The sequence below is a fragment of the Polistes dominula genome, unplaced genomic scaffold (genome assembly GCF_049000335.1).
Source record: "Polistes dominula isolate Pdom_NZ unplaced genomic scaffold, Pdom_raw_medaka contig_15, whole genome shotgun sequence".
Lineage (NCBI taxonomy): Eukaryota > Metazoa > Arthropoda > Insecta > Hymenoptera > Vespidae > Polistes > Polistes dominula.
The window spans coordinates 1218043-1238885 of record NW_028300915.1 but is presented as its reverse complement, the minus strand read 5'-3'; the positions used below and the strand labels follow the sequence as shown (position 1 = coordinate 1238885).

Genomic DNA, 20843 nt, shown 5'->3' with positions numbered 1-20843 from the left:
TTTATGTATATTTGTTCTTTGTAAAATTCAATTGGATGTCCAAATTTTCTTGTAAGAAATGTCATTGCCTTGAAGGTATTCGATAGGAAGATCGGATGCTGACAACGGAGTTCAATATTCATGGCTGTGGAAATTGGCCAATGTTACCCAGACACCATACAACTACTTGTGGACCAATACCAGCACTGCACCAGAACTAGTAGCTGGACCATCACGCTACACGATGTATGTAACTGCTCTGTATTTCACGATGACTTGCATGACTTCCGTCGGCTTTGGAAACGTTGCAGCAGAAACAGATAATGAGAAGATCTTTACTATCTGCATGATGATCATTGCCGGTATGAAATTATAATAATAAAAGGATGACAAAATGTACATTGATGAAACAATCCAATGATATTTATCTCTCTTAATTATTAGCCTTGCTGTATGCTACGATATTTGGTCACGTTACCACCATAATTCAACAAATGACGGCATCCACCGCCAAATATCATGACATGCTAAACAACGTCCGGGAATTCATGAGACTCCATGAAGTACCTAAGGCACTTAGCGAACGTGTCATGGATTATGTAATAAGTACATGGGCAATGACCAAAGGCCTAGATACAGACAAGGTGCTTAACTACTGCCCCAAAGATATGAAAGCCGATATTTGCGTACATCTTAATCGGAAAGTTTTCAATGAACATCCTGCTTTCAGGTAAGCAAATATTATATTACAATTCATTACTTTTAATAAATCTTTATAGATTAATCATCAATTAGAGAAGTCAATTACTAATAACGTATTATTATCAATGTTGTCCAGGTTGGCATCCGATGGATGCTTACGTGCTTTAGCAATGCATTTTACAATGTCGCACAGTGCACCTGGTGATCTGCTCTATCACACAGGTGAATCTATCGACTCGCTGTGCTTCATCGTCACCGGAAGCCTAGAAGTGATACAAGACGATGAGGTAGTAGCAATACTTGGAAAAGGGGATGTCTTTGGAGACAGCTTTTGGACGAACCCAACGATTGGACAGAGTGCAGCTAACGTTAGAGCACTTACTTATTGTGATCTTCATACCATTAAGCGTGATCGACTGTTAGAAGTTTTGGATTTTTATCAAGCCTTCGCAAACTCCTTCGCCAGAAATCTTGTATTAACGTACAATCTAAGCAATCGGGTGAGTTATCTCAAAATTCATTCATTTTCTTTATTTAACATGTGATAAAAATGTATATACGTAACATGCAAAGAAATGTATTTTAGACGATTGAAACAAAAGATTTGTACATTTTGTTGTTTTTTATTTTATTTTTTCTCAATATTTTATTGAATTCACATTAAGTTCAATAACAATGTGATAAATTTCTTTGTATTTTTTTTTTTTTAGATATGAATGAACAATTGTTGTTCATTATTTTTGTTTTATTTTGTGTGTTATGCATTTTTAACGAACATTGTATACATATTATACATCCGTGATTAGCAATTTGCGAGGAAAATATCTTTACATTGACTAGTAGTTACGAAACACACCTTCATGATCATTGATTTCAAATGATCAGGCACTATATAATAGGCATGTAAATTACTGCGTATTTTATGGCTTCTTTCTCAAACATCAAAACGCAGTGTTTAATATACATATTATACAACATTCAGATGATATATATATATATATTAAAAGAGATCAGGCCGTCTGTTGACGATACTTTGTCATACACTGTATAAAATAAATAGGTACACAATAAAGAAAGATATACAAACTTATTTAACATAGTATAACATATATATATAATGTATAACTACTATATCATTTGAACATTATACATAGACAATATATAATACAGACATAATAGACAAAAACGATCATTTCTTTCAATATAATTTAGTTGATTACAAACTTTTTTCCATAAAGTGATATATCTGATTCATTTAACATACGTATACAATCTAATTAGTAAATATTTGTTGATTCAAAACATATAGATCGTTTTTATTGCACTCTCAAATTAATTTTGTTACTGTAAAATATAAAACTAAATATTGAATTAGTAATTTTTATATTTTGTTTTTAAGCATTCATAAAATTCTTTTCTTTATTATTATATATATATATATATATATAATCTCGATTGATTAATTTTCAATAAATCTTCATTTCAATTAACAATTTCAATGACAAACATATAATATACTTAATAATAACACGTGAGTCTTATACAATAATCATTAAATGTTAACGTTTCATCAATTAGTCTTTTTTATCTCTGATTCCTTCGCTATGCATTTTACGTCCATGAAGTTCCATCAATACTTTAGCTGTTGGATCTTGATCTAAAACAGATTTATTTTCTCGTACGTCTTCTTCTACGATTGGTATTGGACCAACACCCCATACCTCGCAATGCTTGATTTTAAAATTTTCTTGACCACTTAATTGCACATAATTTTGAAATGTTGTACAGGATATGCTTGATTTACCAATACCATATTCACTATCTATCCATAATCCTGGATAATTTAATTGTCCACCCATAAGCAAACCATTAGGCATAGTTTGTTGATTAAAATTCAAATATTGATAATGATTATTATAACTTGTAGATGGAAACGTTAAAATATCTGGTTCAAGTTTTAATAAAAAGCACGTATGATTTCCTATAAAATTTGGTCCTAATCTCCAACTATCTGGAGCAAAACCACCAAATACATGATCATCCGTATCTTGTAATATTATAATTGTTGCACCTTGCATTGTTATTCTTCCTAACATTGTGGAAAATGATTCTCCGTGTACTTGAGTAGAAAATAAAAATCTCCATTCTTTTCTTAATTCATGAGGTAAACTTAAATTTAAGAACAGAACATCGCCAAGTCCTAATATACTTGGAAAATGTGGAATATTTTCTAAACCTTTACAAACAGGTAATAGATTTAATTCATTAATTCGTGCACTCGTATTTTTATCTCCTTTCTTCTGTGTAACTAAGAAAAGGCACTGAAATACGTGTGATTGAATATTTTTAAACGTAGCAGCTGCAGCAAACCAATTTTGTATCTGATCAACCGTCAACACATCACCGTATTTGATAATATCTTCGCACAGACTACGAGAACGCATATTAATACGTCTATTATTTACAGTACAACCAATACTACTCCATGATAGATAATGCAAGTTAGCGGCATTCTTTTGCAGTCTTAAATATGAATTTATAGTAGCTTGAATATATTGAAGAAATGTGGCAGTAGGTATCTCAACTTTTTGCTCTTCTTCAGAGTATCCTTCAAATATCAAATCGGTACGTTCACCTGCACTACCACGTACAGCATAAACATACAAACGACCAAAATTTTCTCCATTTACAGCGGACACCTTTTTACCAGGTTCATGACATAGAAATCTTACGACAAATTGTAATAATACATCATCCAAATGCATCGACCAGTGTTTAAATATATCCTCACGTTTTATTGAACCTGAACTCCTAGACATTGATTTAAATAGATTGTCCACCAATGTTAATTCTTCTGCGGATAGAATATTTGCAGAAGAAGCGGAACGACTTGATCCATGACCCATCTAAAAACACCAATTGTATATCAGATACGTTTTCATTTGTTCACTCTTCTATTTGTTAGAATATTCTTTTTTTTTTACTTTCAATTGTCATAAATTACATTTATAAAAAAAGAAACAGAAAAACTAATAAGAAACAAAACAATTGAAAATGGCTCTTAAATCTTATTGTTAGTTAACAAATTGTACAAAATTTCACTGCAATATCTTCAGAGTGTACGACTAAAACAATATATGTCACTACTACTACTACTTACTATTACAAAATGCATCAAAAACACTTCAAAGATAAAACCATCTATCTCCTATCATAAAATCTAGATACTTTTATCTCTCTAAACATTCTCATAAATATAAGCATCGTAAAATCATTTGAGTGGAAAATACGACGATAAAAGAAGTTTCAATTTCGTCGATCCGTACGAACCGAACGATCGTCTCTTTTTAAAAAGAAATAAAAAAGTGATATAAAAATCGAGGATGGGGAAGAAGAAGAAGAAGAAAACTTCTCCTTTACTTTCATTGATTTCGAAAGAAAAAAAACCAAGAGAACAAATATCGAACATATAAAACCAAATTAAAAGATACGAACCTTTCAAACGAATGTTATCTTCTATACGACGAGCCATAAACTTTTCTCTCTGCACTTATTATTCGTTCAACTCGAGCCAAAAATATAAGAAAAAGCAAAACAAAACAACAATACTCACAAAGAAACAACGAAAAAGTAAAATTAGCCAAGAATTCGTATGTTTTCAATTATTCGATTAAAATCCAATTGCATTTGTTGTATTCACTAATTATACCTTGTTAGAAAGATGACTTGAGAAGTAATATAAAAATGTTTAAAGCGATGGGAATGTTTAACTTTGAGGTTAAGACAACGTAACAACGTCGATTACGAGAACTACTGTGTGCCGTTACTTATGCGCCTATCGACTAAAGTCACGACGCATGCGCCGACGCAACCCCGGGCCTGTAGACTCTCCAAGATTTGATCTATTTTCTTTTCGCGTGTTTCGCGCAATAATACCATTTATGTAAACATTTGAAAAACCTACAAACGGAAAAAGCTCATCGTGTTATTGTTATATCTTTTACTTCTTTCTCTCTCTCTCTTTCTTTTATGGAGAAAAGTTTTCTCGGATGCCATTTATTTCACGAACGATTACTATTACCTACCGGAATATTATTTACCGTTCGTTAAATTCTCATTGATATTCACCATTTAAAATATTTCTTTCTTCTTTTTTTTTTTTCCAAATGTCATCACTTTAACGATACATCGAGTAAAAAAATACACTCTCGCATAATTAAACATTCATATCGTTTTTTTTTAATAACATTCTGTCTGCTATGCTGTTAAACATTTGCAAGGTTATGTAATATTTCTTTTACGCGGGAAAAAGAAAATAATATACATATATATATGTATATAAAATAAAAAAGAAAACAGGATCACAAACTGATTTTATTTTTGTCATACTTGATCGTAGTTAAAGCTCTTATAAATAATAATTAAAAGCGTTTTTATAAGATCGATTGTGCGTGCATGTAAAGAAATTTATTTTCATAATGTTTCACCGATAATGATGGTGGTGATGTAAAATAGAGCGGAAAAAATTAATTGCGTTAACTCTATCATTGTTAAAATTGATAAATAACATTTTAAATTATTTTATTATATAAAAAGTAATAAAACAATTGAATGATTCGATCAGTGATAAAACAATGGATCGTTTATATTGAAAATTTATATACATATAAATAAAAAATCGATAATTGTTTGTTTGTACAGCTGATCTTTCGAAAAGTGGCCGACGTACGTCGTGAAAAGGAGCTTGCTGAAAGACGAAAAAATGAGCCACAGTTGGATCAAGCACAGGATCATTTAGTTCGCAAAATTTTTTCGAGGTAAGACCACGATAAAAATAAAATAAAAAAAAAGAACACGTTATATTATTTCCTTTATATAATTTCCTAAAATATTGTCGTATATATTGTATCATGGCAGCCGCCATGATTGCCATTGCCCTAGTCTCTTCGTCATTTAAAAAAAAAAAAAATGAAAATTGGCGCGAGAATATGATCGTTAAAATTAGACAATAACAGGGAATAATGCATTGATCAAAAATATTTCAAATTAACAATTTCAACAAAACGCGATCCAATTCTCTCGCTTTATATTATGTAATAAATCTGATCTATATGTATACATGCATATAACACGTATATATATACATATAAATAAGGTTTCTCGTATTACATGTAAATTCTACTTACGTGCTTTGATACGCAACGATGATACTCGAACTATTCCGAACTTTCACGATTCAAATTTTGTTACCTGAATATTAAATAGAAATTTCTTTTTTCATTTTGTTTGTTTGTTTTTTTTCTTTTATTATTATAACAAATTATATTTTAAATATCTTCACACGAAAGCGACACGATTAATTAACAATAGGATGATTAATTAATAAAGAAACTTAATTAAAATATATATCGCATAGTTTGTTAAAAATCGGATAATTGACTTAAATCAAAAATCGCATGAGTAATAATAATTAATTAAAAAAAAAGTCAATTATACAAAGTAAGATTCATTAAATGGAAGATGAGGAAATTTCCATTGAATGTCAAACAATTTTACAGAGATTTTTGTAGTTGTTTAGAACAACAACAACAACAACAAGAAAATAATCAACGAAGACAAATCGTTCGCGTATCGATGCATGCAATTTTAGGATTTTCAGCTAAATTTGTTTGTTTTTTTTTTTTTTTTTTTTTTAATTGTGTCACGTATCGCTAATTTATTTGTTATATGTACGAAGGATGGGAAGCATCGTACGAGAGAATTTTCAAAGAACAAAAAAATATATATATATTTTACGTTTGCAATTTTAAACAAACAAACAAAAAAATAATCATAAAAAATTGTCTTACAATTATTTAATATCATAATTATATGATATTTATTTTTTTTCTTGTCATTAATTAACTCATTAACGATTATGATAAAATTTGTTGAATAATTAAAGTATCAAAAAAAAAGAAAAAAGAAAAAAAGAAATTGCAAACGTTTAATTATTAAAAAAAAAAAAAAAAAAAAAAATACGATCTCTCTCTCTCTCTCGTGCGTATTATTATTATTCGTCGTACGTATCTCTCTTGTGCGTTATTTAAGTAACATTGTGCTTATTTTCAACACTCGTATACAATAAAATGGCTCGAGAACCATAACGAGTTAGGGGGAATCCCTGATTTAACCGACGGAATATAAATTGATTTGTACGAATCAAACATACACAATACACACAGAAATGAAATGTCATTTAACCATGAACACATTCAGAGAGAGAAGAATATGAAGAATGGAATCGAATGGGAAATATCTCTTGGAAAACGGTGATAAATTTAAAAAAAAAAAACAAAAGAAACTAATTATCAACGTTTACTATGATCAAAATAATTCATAAAATTACAGATGGCTACTTCAATCAGAATATATGCATAACCGTTTTCAAGAAGAGACAGTGACTAAATCTAATCAAAATTATGGATATGTAATAAATGGAATGTGTGAACGAATAAAAGAGAGAACACGTATGAGTTATTTTTTTTTTTTTTTTAGGTATGCGTGCGCCTGTCCCTGTGCATATGCACATGTGTGTATATATATATATATATGTATTTACATCTATTATATAAAATAATTAATTGTAAAAAATGATGATCGAGAAATTTGATTATATTATTTCTCTGTTTTACAAGCACACATGTGTAAACACACACAACTACTGATGCATACCATATTTATTCCATTTCCTTTATTTTTGATTCATTGATGTGAATTTTGATCGTTGCTTGGCTGGCCTCTTGTTGAAAAAGGTTCAAGACCGAAGGAGAAGCCCAAATCAGCGTGTCCAAAGTCGTTTCAACACGGTCCCAACAGGATTCAGATGAGGAACTCACCGTGAACGTCCTGCCGCCCTGGCCCAGTTTTAGGCAATTTCATTTCTTACGTATTTATTTCTCTTCTCCATTCTTTTTTCCGTCCATCTTTTTGCTACTTATTACGTATATAATATATGTATATACATATGTATACATATATTATACTATCTTTTATTATAATTATTATTATATGTTACAATTATTATTTCAATTATAATTTTATTATTATTCATTTTCATCTTTAATTGTTATTATTATTATTATTATTATTATTTTTATTATGATATTTTTTTTTCTATTTTATATATATATAATGCGATTATTTTCGCTCGTGTAAATATGATATATATATATATATATATCTACTCTAGATGAAATGATTCATACAATCGTAAGTCATTAATACACACTTTCACGCATCCAAATACAAACTACATATATATATATATATACATGTATATGTAAGTTTGTCGCACGGCTAACTCGCTCGTGATATTTATATGAACATCGTATAATAATTTTATCTTAATCTTAATCATGTTTAATAAATTTATTTTCTATAATAATAATAATAATAATAATGATAATAATAATTTGTAGAAATTGATTGATACGATGATACGATGTACATAAATGAATTTTTTTTTAGTAAGCTGCTTATATTTAATTATAATATCATTCACAGAGCGAGTTTTGCTTTAACTCGAAATGGTACGACACGTTATTTTCAATAAATTACAACTATTATAAAATGATGATGATGATGATAGTTTAAATTTATGTGTGTGTGAGTGTGTGTGTATATTTTCGTTTAACGTACGTACCTTTTCGAGATGAACCATGTGTTTCACTTCATTCATTCATACATACATATATATATATATATATATATATATATATATATATATATATATATATATATTATTATATTATAATCTTTATCATTTTAAACGATCACTGCAATTTTGACGAATGCTAGAGTGCTGTAAAATATTATGCCTTTTAGGAGGTCATGCGCATCTTTTATTCACTGCATATATATATTGGGATCTTTGGCAGGGGCGTGGCTTACCCTAGCGGCCAAAATATGAACTAGAGACTGGATGATGCTGTGCATTACTTGTATAATCAAAATAGAGAACAACGTGTATAATATTATTATTTACATTTTATTTATTTATTATTTATTATTTATATTATTATTATTATTATTTTGTAATTAAATTAAATAAAATGAAACTTACGTTGCGAGAAATTGTAAATTTGCTTGCACAAAACTAAGCAATCAAAATTTTGTTGATGGTGAAAGTGTATTAAATGTTGGATATGTGATTAAGTGTGGGCAAGTACCAAGTGGTGATTGTAATATTATAAATATTTTAGCTTTTTGTTTACAAACTTTACATATTAATGATAATAATCCACATGAAATAACTGGTGCAAGTGATAAAATGAAAAATATAAATATTTCCACATAAATATCGTGTAATTTAAATCAACTGTCAGCAATTTCTCCTAATTACTCTAGTTTTGAATTTAGCCACCAGATAGCGTATTCAAGTGCTAGAGATCCCAATATAAAAAAATATATTAATATAACTATATATTATATAATATATATTTTATTTAATATTCAAAGGGAAACTTTTTATCAATCAATTTTAACAATTCTCGTATTTTTTTCACTTCGAAAATTATTTCCTTTTTTCTTTTCTTTTGTTACACTCTGATATTTAATGTAATAATTATTATTAATAATTAAAAAAAAAAAAAATACAAACTGAAGTGAAAGAAATATCGAATTTGTGATAAGTCTCGAGCATCCGATTATTTTCGATTAATTTAATTAAACGCAGGATGCATGTGACTCTAACACACACACTCTAGGATTCTAATTTCTGTCACCTATATATATATATATTTAAATATTTTTGAATAACAATTATTATTATTATTATTATTATTATTATCGTAAGGCCGCTCGAGAAATATTGAGAATGCTCCCAGCTTTGTCATAATTAAAAAGAATATACAATAAAAACAAAACAAACGAAATTAATAACAATAATTTCACCTGCTGCATGTGATTACATTTCAAACAAATTTTTACTCAAATAATTAACGAACGTGAGATATATACATACACACACTGTATAAAAAAAAAGGCTATCACGATACGTCACTTATGAATTATTATAATTCATGCTTTTATATATATATATATATCTTTTTTAAATGCACACGATGCTTGCAGGCGCTCTGCTAAATTTCTCAAAGTCATTCTCAAATTTTTTTCAAGCGGCATGTTATACTATCTCATTATTATTATTACTATTATTATTATTATTATTATTATTATTATTATTATTACGACATTATATATTTTGTTACGTCGGTGAACGTTCAAATGAAAATTGATATTCGTTAAATCCTACAATCAAATTTACATTAGAAAAATTCGAAAATCACGAGTACCTAATTATTATCAACAAATAAAAATTAACACAAAGTAAAAAAAATTAAAAATAATATTTAAAATATAATTTAATATAATTGTTCACCGATGTCGCTCGTTTTCCCGTATGTTTTTTATTATCGTCATTTTTGGTCACTACCGACGATACTATTTTTGATATTTGAATCCCGTAGGCACACCAAAGTAGGTTGCTCGTGAACACCGCTGGAGCTGTTTATACCCCCTTTTCTAGCCTAAGTAGAACGATCTCGCATTTGCTACAAGAACCAGTTTCTTGAATCCGTGCAAAAAAACAAAGTTCCCACGAACCTGCCCCTTCTGCCCGTTGCCCTCTAAAACACCCCCCGCCCCCCATTCAAATTTATTGACTGCCAATTGATGATTGACGATGCATTGCAAAAAAAAAAAGAAAAGAATAAAAAAATAAAGAAAAAGAAAGAAAGAAAGAGAGAGAGGGTGAATAAAAGTATAAACGTGTTTTTTTGTTAACACGAGAATGAAACTAATTATTAACTTTTCCATCCTCTTATAATTGTACACACTGTCTTTTGATTTCCCCAAATAATTGCCTAGATGAACCAGCCTTTACGTATCCTGTATATATATACAATATAATTATAAATATATACACCTTTGTGTACGCTCCATAATAAAAAAAAAAAGGAGCATCAAATTGTAAACGATGATTCTTATCGTCTCAATGATTTTCTTTTACACAGGTTTCGTAGAGAGAGACATACGGCAGACGTTGAGAAAGGGGACAGTAAGGATGGGAAAGATGGCGAATCATCGCATTCGAGAAAACCGTCCACCGATGAGAATGTCGCTGCCAAACCTCGAACCGGCAAATGGGGAAGATTGTTAGGTATGCTGATCATTAAACAAAATGTTAATTTGTTACTTGTATTATAAATATATATTCTTGATCGTACACAGGTAGTTCCAGTTTGGACTCTGGTAGTGAAACAGGTACGGTTGGTGACACGTTCAAGAGATCATTAAGTGCACGAGACTCACGTCCAAGTTCTAGTACCGGTACGAACAAGGTCTTTCCAAAATTCGGAAAGTTAGGTGGTACGATAGAAGAAACAGGTGGAGGAGACAATGCTGATAAAGATGGACAACAACAGCAACAGCAACAACAACAACAACAACCACAACAACCATCTCAAAATCTTACGGTTGATTCGAAACAATTACAATTACGACGTTTGGAAAGTTACGATGGTGGTTTGATATCGACTCAGCCTAGTCACGATCGTGAAATTCTTGCTGCAGTATTAGAAGTGAAGGTTGATTTAAAGCTCGAAGTGCAAAGAGTGAATCAAAGGCTTGCTAAGATGGAAGATATGCTGCAAACTTTGTTAAGTCGAGTTCCATTTGCTGCAACTCCTCCAAGTGGTACAGGTATTTCCCAACAACAACAGCAGCAACAACAACAACAACAGCAACAGCAGCAGCAACAACAACAACAACAGCAAAGACCCTCGAATTTTCCATCGAGTAGTTCAGCTCAAAATCAATTATCTTGCCAAATGCAAGTGAATCAACAACAAAGTACTCCTCAAGGTATACAAACGTCAGAACAGAAGGCATCTACGAGTACTACTGTTACAACGCCTAGCGAAGGCTACAGAGAACAACAACAACAACAACCACAGCCTATAGAACAACGTAGTTCAAAGAGCCAAGAACATCATCACCATCATCACCACCATCATCAACAGCCAAAAAGATTCGGATAGACTGTCGGGTAGTTCCGAATATAAAACTTCCTCGAGAGAAGTTAGCAAAGAACTTCTCGAAAGACTTACCCAAGCATCAACCTCAAGAGGTGACGATTCTAGTGCACTTGGACCTTTGATTTTAAGAAAACGAAGAAGTAAATCGCGTAACAAGGGTGCTGCGCCTCTCGCACCTTTAGCAACCCAACCGGTTAGTCCCTCGGAGGCTACGGAAACTACACAAATGTTAGAATGTACTGACGATCGCGAGGCTAGCAGTGCCAGTGCTGAAAGAACTGAGAGGACCGAAAGGACCGATAGGTCCGAACGAAAAAGGCCACCACCCAGGCCTAGAGAATATTATTGAAAGTTCTTCCGATCTAATCCTTAATTCCTTCTAATCCTAAATCCTTTCATCTTTCCTATATTCCTACTACTTCTTCTTCTTCTTCTTCTTCATCATCTTCTTCTACTTCTCTTCATTTCTTAATTCTCGATCTGGGTGGGATGGTTCTTCTGTTCAAATTAAAATTAATTAATCCTTCGCGATAATTAAACAATAACAAAAAAAAAATATATATATAATAAGAAAATACACACACTCCCTTCTTTCTAAGTAACACAATAGAATACAAGGGGGGGGGAGAAGAGAAAGGGGAGGGGGAACTATCAATTAGGCCAATAAAGTTAGCCTAATTTCTCATCCCCCTTAGTTCGGACTATGTTTCGTGATGAATCTAATACAATTATTATAAACGTAAAATATATGTAACTTCAAGGACCCGTTAAATATTTTTCGCTAAATTGCTGCTTCCTCGAAGTGACATTCATTTTGCGCGTACACATATGAACGAAATAATAATTATTTCGAATGAAAAAAAAAAAAAGAAAAAATGAAAACAAATAAAAAGGACACGATAAATAATATATTATAAAAATATAAAATAAAAGATATAAAAAAACAAACAAACAAACAAACAAACAAATTATAATAATAAACTATAATGGAAAAAAAAAAACAAAAGAGAAGTAATATGATGATGATGATTTGAAATGAGATTTATTATTAATTTAAGATGATGACTCGATGATATTATCTCAATTAATTAACGAGTTACGTGTGATCAGAAGGAAGGATGGAAATATGGATGGATGGATGGATGGATGAATGAATGATGGATGGATGGATGGATGGATGCATGGATCCATAATGAATTATCCAACTTTGCAACGGCTTCTTCGAGAGACATCGAAAATTATTCCGAGTTTATGAAATCAACGTTATATAATATACGAGCGATGTGCATCTGACGCTTTACACGCATTTGACGGCGGATCTATTCGCGAGCCCATAGATCATTCGTTAACGATCTCCAATAATATTCGATCGAGATAATACGATGTATTATTATTATTATTTTTTTTTTTTTTTATATAAATCAAATATACCATACCTAACACTTTAATGGTCACACGTCTACTTAGTCAAATGTTGCCATATGTGCTGGCACAATATTTTTTTTTTTTTTTGATGTATTAAATGAAAGAAATTTGATTGAAATTCACGAAATAATACAACAATGTGCGAACATACATATAAAATAATAAAACAATAGCAATTTAATAATAAATTCAATATTTTTGTTATTGTGTGGTAATTATTAAAACAATCAGCTACATGTAAAATTATAATTCATCACACACACACACACACACACAACACATGTTGTGTGAACAGCCATTAAAGTGTTAAGAACATAATAGTTTCTAAATTGGAAATTTTGATAGTTTCTCGTCGTCGTCATCGATTGAAATTGATGATACAGATTGTCACGAGAAATTATAAACAAATTTTCATTTCAAATTAATTTAATTAAAAAAAAAAAAAAAAAAAATAAAAAGAAATAATAATACATCTTAATCATTCGTTTGATACATTTACGAATGAGAGATCACACACGAGCACAACCAATAGAATGTAAGCGTTTGCTTTGATACCACCGATTAATCCGCCGACGTTCATAGGCCGCATTTCTATTTAAACTTTTAAAACGAATGAAATATAAGGAGATTATAAATTAATTATCTTCGAGTGAGAATCGAAAACGCTTGCTAAACGAGAATTTGATCATGGTCGTTTAAATATAAACGACGGGGCGAATGATCGACGTGCTAATTCAAATAGATGAATATAAAAAAAAAAAAAAAACAAGATAAAGATAATTATTAATAATAATAAATGAATATAAATATAAATATAAATATAAATATAAAAATATAAATATAAATATAAATATTATAATTTAATAATGGCACGTCGTATTTCGCGAGGAAGCCAAACAGCAATATTAGGTGTATATATCTTGTAATTATGATGTGTATATATATTCATATATATATATTCATATATCATATATATATATGATATTTATTTGCGCGTACTTATGTGGATTCACGTTCGTACACATACACACACACACATATATATATATATATATAGTTGATCATCGAATTATTCTTTTATATTTCTGGTTATATTTTTATTTAATGTTTTTTTTTTTTTTAGTATTTACCAATTCAAATTTAAATTTAATTATTAGATAATTATTTAAAAGAATAAACAACTATATTGGGATCTTTGGCAGGGACGTGGCTTACCCTAGCGGCCAAAATATGAACTAGAGACTGGATGATGCTGTGCATTACTTGTATAACCAAAATAGAGAACAACGTTTATAACATTATAATTATTTGTGTTTGTAATTAAATTAAATAAAATGAAACTTAGGTTGCGAGAAATTTGTAAATTTGCTTGCACAAAACTAAACAATCAAAATTTTGTTGATGGTAAAAGTGTATCACAAGTACCAAGTGGTGATTGTAATATTAAAAATATTTTAGTTTTTTTATTTACAAACTTCACATATTAAAGATAATAATTCACATGAAATAACTAGTGCAAATCGTAAAATTAAAAATATAAATATTTCCACATAAATAACGTGTAGTTTAAATCAACTGTCAGCAATTCCTCCTAACTACTCTAGTTCTAAATTTAGCCACCAGATAGCGTATTCAAGTGTTAGAGATCCCACCATGTGGCGTAGCATTTCGACCTATCTACTCTAATTTTGAATTTAGCCACCAGATAGCGTACTCAAGTGCTAGAGATCCTAATATTTCTATAATTTGATGCAATTTACATATTATATTAGTTTAATATTCATATATATATATATATGTATAAAAGTATTTGTAAATTATTATTTCATTTGTTATCTTAAAATAATTAATAATTACTTCATACATTCGCAGATTAATTTTGATTAAATATAAATTATACATATTTGTATATATAATATTGAATTGTTATTAAATATAAGTTACACTTATACTTGTATATAATATAATTACACTTATATCAATTGTTTCATATATTTTACGTAATATAATTGTTATGTATTTTTTTTATAATACAACAAACAGTTGAGTTATAGAGATAAAATAATGTAAATTATGATTACAAATAATATATATATATATATATATATATACATATATTGATTCGATCAAGATATTCGAGGATTTGTCCAATGAAAATCAACGATGATCGAACAGAAAGTATAATAATAATAATAATAATAATTAATAACAAATAAAACGAACGTTTATCCACATTTAGGCTTGCGTGTACATATTATAAATATAGTTTGAAAGTGAGAGTGAGGAGATACAATTATAACAATAGTTATAATTTCTTATAATTTATATATATATATATATATATATATATATATATATATATATATATATAAATTATGAGAAGAAGTAAAAAAAAAGAAAAAAAAACAATTTATCGAAGAATAAAATAAAAATACGACTTTGTTAATTAGATTTTAGACAAATAGACGATATAGCTGGCGTATATCGTAGTTTATATACTTATACGCGAAAGTTTAAATGCCGTTGACATTTTAGGTAAAATAAAATAAAAAAAAAATAAAAATAAAAATAAAAATAAAAATAAAAATGCTAAGCTAATAAGAGAAAGATAAGAATTAAAAAAAAAAAAAAACAAAAAAAAACAACAAAAAAAAAAGCTAACGTATTATTAATCCAAAGAAAACAAAAAAAGAAAACCAAAAAATCGATCGACTCAAAATGGTGCGCAGGTTTTTTTCGTGCCCCACAATTTTTATCGGGCGAGTCAATCGTAATACACACTTATAAACATACACATACACATACACATATGCGAATACACAAATGAAAACGCAAAACACTTATATATATAAAAAAACAAACAAACAAACAAACAAACAATTTACTCGACTTGCAATTTTCAATCGTGTATCATTGAAAGAAAAAAGGGGAAAAAAAGTAAAATGAAAGGAAAGAAAAACAAAGAAAAAGAAGAAGAAAAAAAAAACCAGAAAAAAAGTAAGATCGCATTTCTTATATGCGCATTTTATTATGCGCAATTGCTATTTTACATAATTTGCTATTTTAATCGGGGGAAAAAAAAATAATCGAAATCGTTTTGTCGATGTTGAAAATGATAATATATAAGCTTTTTAAAAAGAAATTTCTCCCTCTCTCTCTTTCTAATCATCTACAAATTCTAATTCACGAATTATTATTATTATTATTATTATTATTATTATTATTATTATTATTATTATTATTATCATTCGTTGTTGTATTATTTGTTTCATTTATCATATTATACATTTTATTTTTTTGGGGTTTTTTTTGTTTGTTTTTTATCGGGGACATAAAAAAAAAGTATAGAATTTTAATTTAAATTAATTAAAAACAAAAAAAAAAACAAAGAAATTGCGTGAAGAAATGATCAATAAAATGATGTAATATTTAAATGCCTAAAAAAAAAAAAAAAAAAAAAAAAAAAAATAATTCGTCCAATGATTAGAAATATACAACAATTATTAAATCGCTAATTGGTCGGAATTAAATGAATTATTGCAAATGTTAACAATGAAAAAATATGAACGAATCAGGTCGGGGGGGGGGGAGAGGGACACACAAAAAAAAAGAAAAAAAAGTATTTATGCGTTTAACGAATGAAAGCAATAAAAAAGAAAAAAAAAGTAAGAAAACATGGCAAAATAATAAAAGTAACGAAAGAAAGTGAATAATTAAATAATATATCTAATAATAATAATAATAATAATAATAATAATAATAATAATAACGTTTTACATTTTTAAACGTAACTCGTATCTTTAAAAAAAAGAAAAAAAAAAAAATCAACAAAATAAAATGCACGCGTTGTATGATAAAATAAAGAAATAAATTAATTAATTAATTAATTAATGAAAAAAAGAAAAAAGGAAAAAATGGCAGGAAAGAAAAAGCAAGTGGAACGTAAAATGTAAATTTTGTTCAATTGTTGTATCAATTAATTATTAATTATTTATTAATTAAATTAAATATTAATATAAATTGACAATGAATTATTCAATTTTGAATTCTCATTGTTTTTTTCTCTTTTCTTTTTTTTTCTTTTTTTTTTGTAATTAATCTTACGCATTGCATTGTTATCTTCTTCGTTATCTGTGCCATTTTTTTTTAATAACAAAAGAGATATAAAAGTACGTAATAAAACAAATTAAAAAATAAAAAGAGAAAGATTATTTATATTACTTTCTTTTTTTATTATTTTTTTTTTTATTGATAACACTCTCTTCGTTATTGTTAACATATACGAATAAAAATTTATTATCATCATTGATAATTGTTAACCCTCTGTACCATCTTGTACTTTTCATATCATACACATTTATATATCTATATATATATATATATCTTTTTTGTTGTAAATCTTATTTTATTATATTGTTATATTTTTAATTAATTGTAATTTTATATAAAAAGATTTACCAGATGATGATGAAGCAATAAGATCAAACCGTTTTGCACTTGCAAAAAACATAAACCTAAATGGCGTCACTCTCTCTCTCTTCATAATGCAATAATTAAATAAAAATAATTTAGAGATAACAAAAAAATAATTGACAAACAAATTATGTTTTCTTTTTGTAAGATGCAATACAATTATCTGTCGTCAATGTTATATTAATTATAATATAATATTATTTTTTACTATACTGTAAAAAAAAAATCAACAAAAAGAAAAAAAAACAATATGGCCGAAATAAAAAGATGATGATAATAAGCAAAACACACATGCTAAACAAGTAAGTATATATTTTAAACAACAAATGAACAACTGATGTAAGACATGATCTTCCAATAATAATTTAAATTTCATTTGCATATTTATACATATATATATATATATATATATATATATTGTATTTTTAATTTATTGTATTTTCTTTTATTTTATTTTATTTTATAATCTCTCACACACACGTACACGTACATATTACACACATACATTCCATCGAGTATTATGTTTAAAGTGAAAACTACATTATCGACCTGGTAACAAGTGATATAGAAAATAATATATCATACATATATATTTATATATATATATATAATAATTATTATTATTTATTTATTTATTTATTTAATTTTATTATAACTATTATTATTACGAATCATTTAATGCGATTATTGAAAAATAAAAATAACAATAAACCTTTGTAGTAGAGAAAAGAGTACGTAAGTTGATTCAACGAAAAATAAATTTGTCGATGATAAATATAAAAGCATATATGAAAGTGTGTGTGTGTGTGTGTGTGTGCATGTGCATGTATGTATGTATGTATATATATGAATAATAACGTATATATGTATGTATGTATGTATGAATAAATAAAAAATGTAAGTGCACGCATGTATGTTGTATGCAGGACAACAAAAAGTAACACGATCGAATCGCTGGCGATAAAAATAAAGCAACAACAACAACAACAACAAAAAATTAAAAAAAAAAAAGATAAACAAATTTATTCTATATCGATGTTAACGCGCGAAAGATTAGAAAGAAAGAACAACAACAACAACAAAAATACAACAAAGAGAGAACATTTTTATCTATCCGTTAGTAGCAATAATAATCTTTGAAATGGTCATGAAAGGACACCAAAGATGATTTGAATCGATTCATGTGTTCCAGCGAGTATTTTGTAAATTACAAAACAAAATGGGGATGATGAAAATAGAGATACATGAAGGATTTAATTATAAGTAATATATATATATATATACCTAAATATTTATCATTTGTCTCGCTCGAAATCATGTCGATCATTGGAATCTATTTCTCTCGCTTATAAAAATAATAATCTTTGTTTTACAAGACGAATGATGGATACCGAACGAATTTAAAATATAGTACAACGTCATTGAAAAGTCCTTGAAACAATTTAACGTATAATAATAATTTAAATTTGTTTATTTTATTTTTATTTTTATTTTTATTTTATTAGTATTCGTTTATTTGACTATTTCTTTGTTTTTTTTTTGTTTTTTTTTTTTCAAGAATAATGGACCAAAACTTTCTGTTTTATTTTTACAATGAAAAGTAAACATCTAATATGTTTGTATTATATTTGATTGAATTTGTAAAAAATTATTGAAGAAAAATATGATAGAATATATATATTTGTTATTTAAATTTTCATTTGTTGTACTTTTCAAAGACGTATATTTACGTATTTACCAGGGAGAGATTTAGGAAAGGGTAATAACAAGGGGCCTTAACAATGATTTTATTTTATTGTCAAATATTTCATTCATTGATAGTAATGAAATGAAACCTTTTTTCCCACACATTGATCAATCATTTGAATTTATATCAAATTTTTCATTATCTATATATATATATATATGTTATTTGATACAAACTTTTAGTTAAGGTAATAAATTATTTGATGACAGTTATATATATATACATATTTTATTTCACCTAAATTTGTTGTTGCAAATAATTAAACAAGGCCACCATTTCTTCGTTACCCTTTTTAAATCCGTTCCTGGTATTTACATATATATATATAATAAAAAACAACAAGGAAATATCGCAAAATCTCCTTAAAAAAAAAACACGTCCTGTTCTCGTTTTCGTAAAGAAAACAATTATAAATTAATAATAATCTTCTAGTTCGTCCGTGTCTTCTTGATTTTATTTGTTTAATGAACCTTCGAAATGAATCATTGTCAAAGAAAATAATGAACTATGAAAACAGTTTGTATGTGTGTGTTTGGCGAATTTAAATAAAAAACAGGAGCTTCTATATACACATGGACACATTTAATATATCTTATAATATATATATATAAATTACGTGTCACGTTGTTTGTCCGCAATGGACTCCTAAACCACTAAACCGATTTTAATCAAATTTTCCACACTGTGTGCAGTATCATTCAACTTGAAAGATAGAATAGTTTTTATCTTAATTTATAATCGAATTATTTGTTTATTAATTAATTAGAGTCATGATTGCCTCTGTTAGTTCGATAAGATTCTAACAGATGGCGGTATAAGGTAATTCGTTGATTTACAGACGTGTGTATCGGACTGATTCTGAGCCACATATGCAAGAAAATATAATATTGATTTATTTTCAATAGGGCTTCCAAAATTTCTAATTGTATTTCAAGCCTCCTACTTTCCAAATGTTAAATTCGCCAGTGTGAACACACGAAGAAATAAAAAAAAATAAACAACAGATGGTATTCTTCGATCTTTACAAACGAATCATTTTGTTTAACATATAACTCAAAGTGTGTTCAAACTTGTATCGTATCAAACACATTTGTTACAAATCAACATCAACTGTGAAGAGTTTAACTGACGCCATTTTGGTTCTCATTTATCTTACAATTGTTTTATACATATACACATGCAACAAAGACGATTTGCATTAATTAACTCGTCAATTATATAAATATACATATATAAATATATATATATACGTTTATAAATATATAAATAAATATATTAATTAATTATTCTATGTATTACGAAAGGTTTACAAATGAAATTTGAAGACACGTACGACGATAAGAAGATTATTACCATTTACGACGATACAAAATAATCGTAACGACGATCGAAGAAGCCGTAATTTAATAATAATATGTATCGAATTATTTGAAAAAAAA

General features: G+C 27.9%; 2 protein-coding genes and 1 long non-coding RNA gene across 4 annotated transcripts in view; 1 reads left to right on the top strand and 2 right to left on the bottom strand.

Moving 5' to 3' along the window:
- The window catches only part of eag (potassium voltage-gated channel protein ether a go-go), a 79674-nt gene extending 62652 nt beyond the window's left edge, over positions 1–17022 (top strand). The window contains 8 exon segments of the mRNA XM_089170064.1: positions 76–341; positions 424–709; positions 818–1181; positions 5383–5498; positions 7476–7592; positions 10737–10882; positions 10954–11744; positions 11746–17022. Of these exon segments, the coding sequence (XP_089026190.1) occupies positions 76–341; positions 424–709; positions 818–1181; positions 5383–5498; positions 7476–7592; positions 10737–10882; positions 10954–11744; positions 11746–12108 (2449 nt within the window). The 3' untranslated portion in view covers positions 12109–17022.
- LOC107068219 (uncharacterized) lies at positions 1285–4928 on the bottom strand. 2 transcript variants are annotated; one of them, XM_015324406.2, is made up of 2 exons: positions 4391–4928; positions 1285–3587 (listed from the first exon to the last, which is right to left on the bottom strand). In XM_015324406.2, exon 2 carries the CDS (start codon positions 3585–3587, stop codon positions 2256–2258), a length of 1332 nt encoding a protein of 443 aa, XP_015179892.1. In that variant the 5' UTR covers positions 4391–4928; the 3' UTR covers positions 1285–2255. The 2 variants fall into 2 exon arrangements, with proteins under 2 accessions (XP_015179892.1, XP_015179890.1); XM_015324404.2 differs by having other exon boundaries at positions 4177–4926.
- Positions 5459–7522, bottom strand: LOC149033152 (uncharacterized). The gene is made up of 2 exons (XR_016175854.1): positions 7396–7522; positions 5459–5931 (listed from the first exon to the last, which is right to left on the bottom strand). It is a non-coding gene; the product is annotated as an uncharacterized LOC149033152 (long non-coding RNA).
- Positions 17023–20843: the final 3821 nt, after the last annotated feature.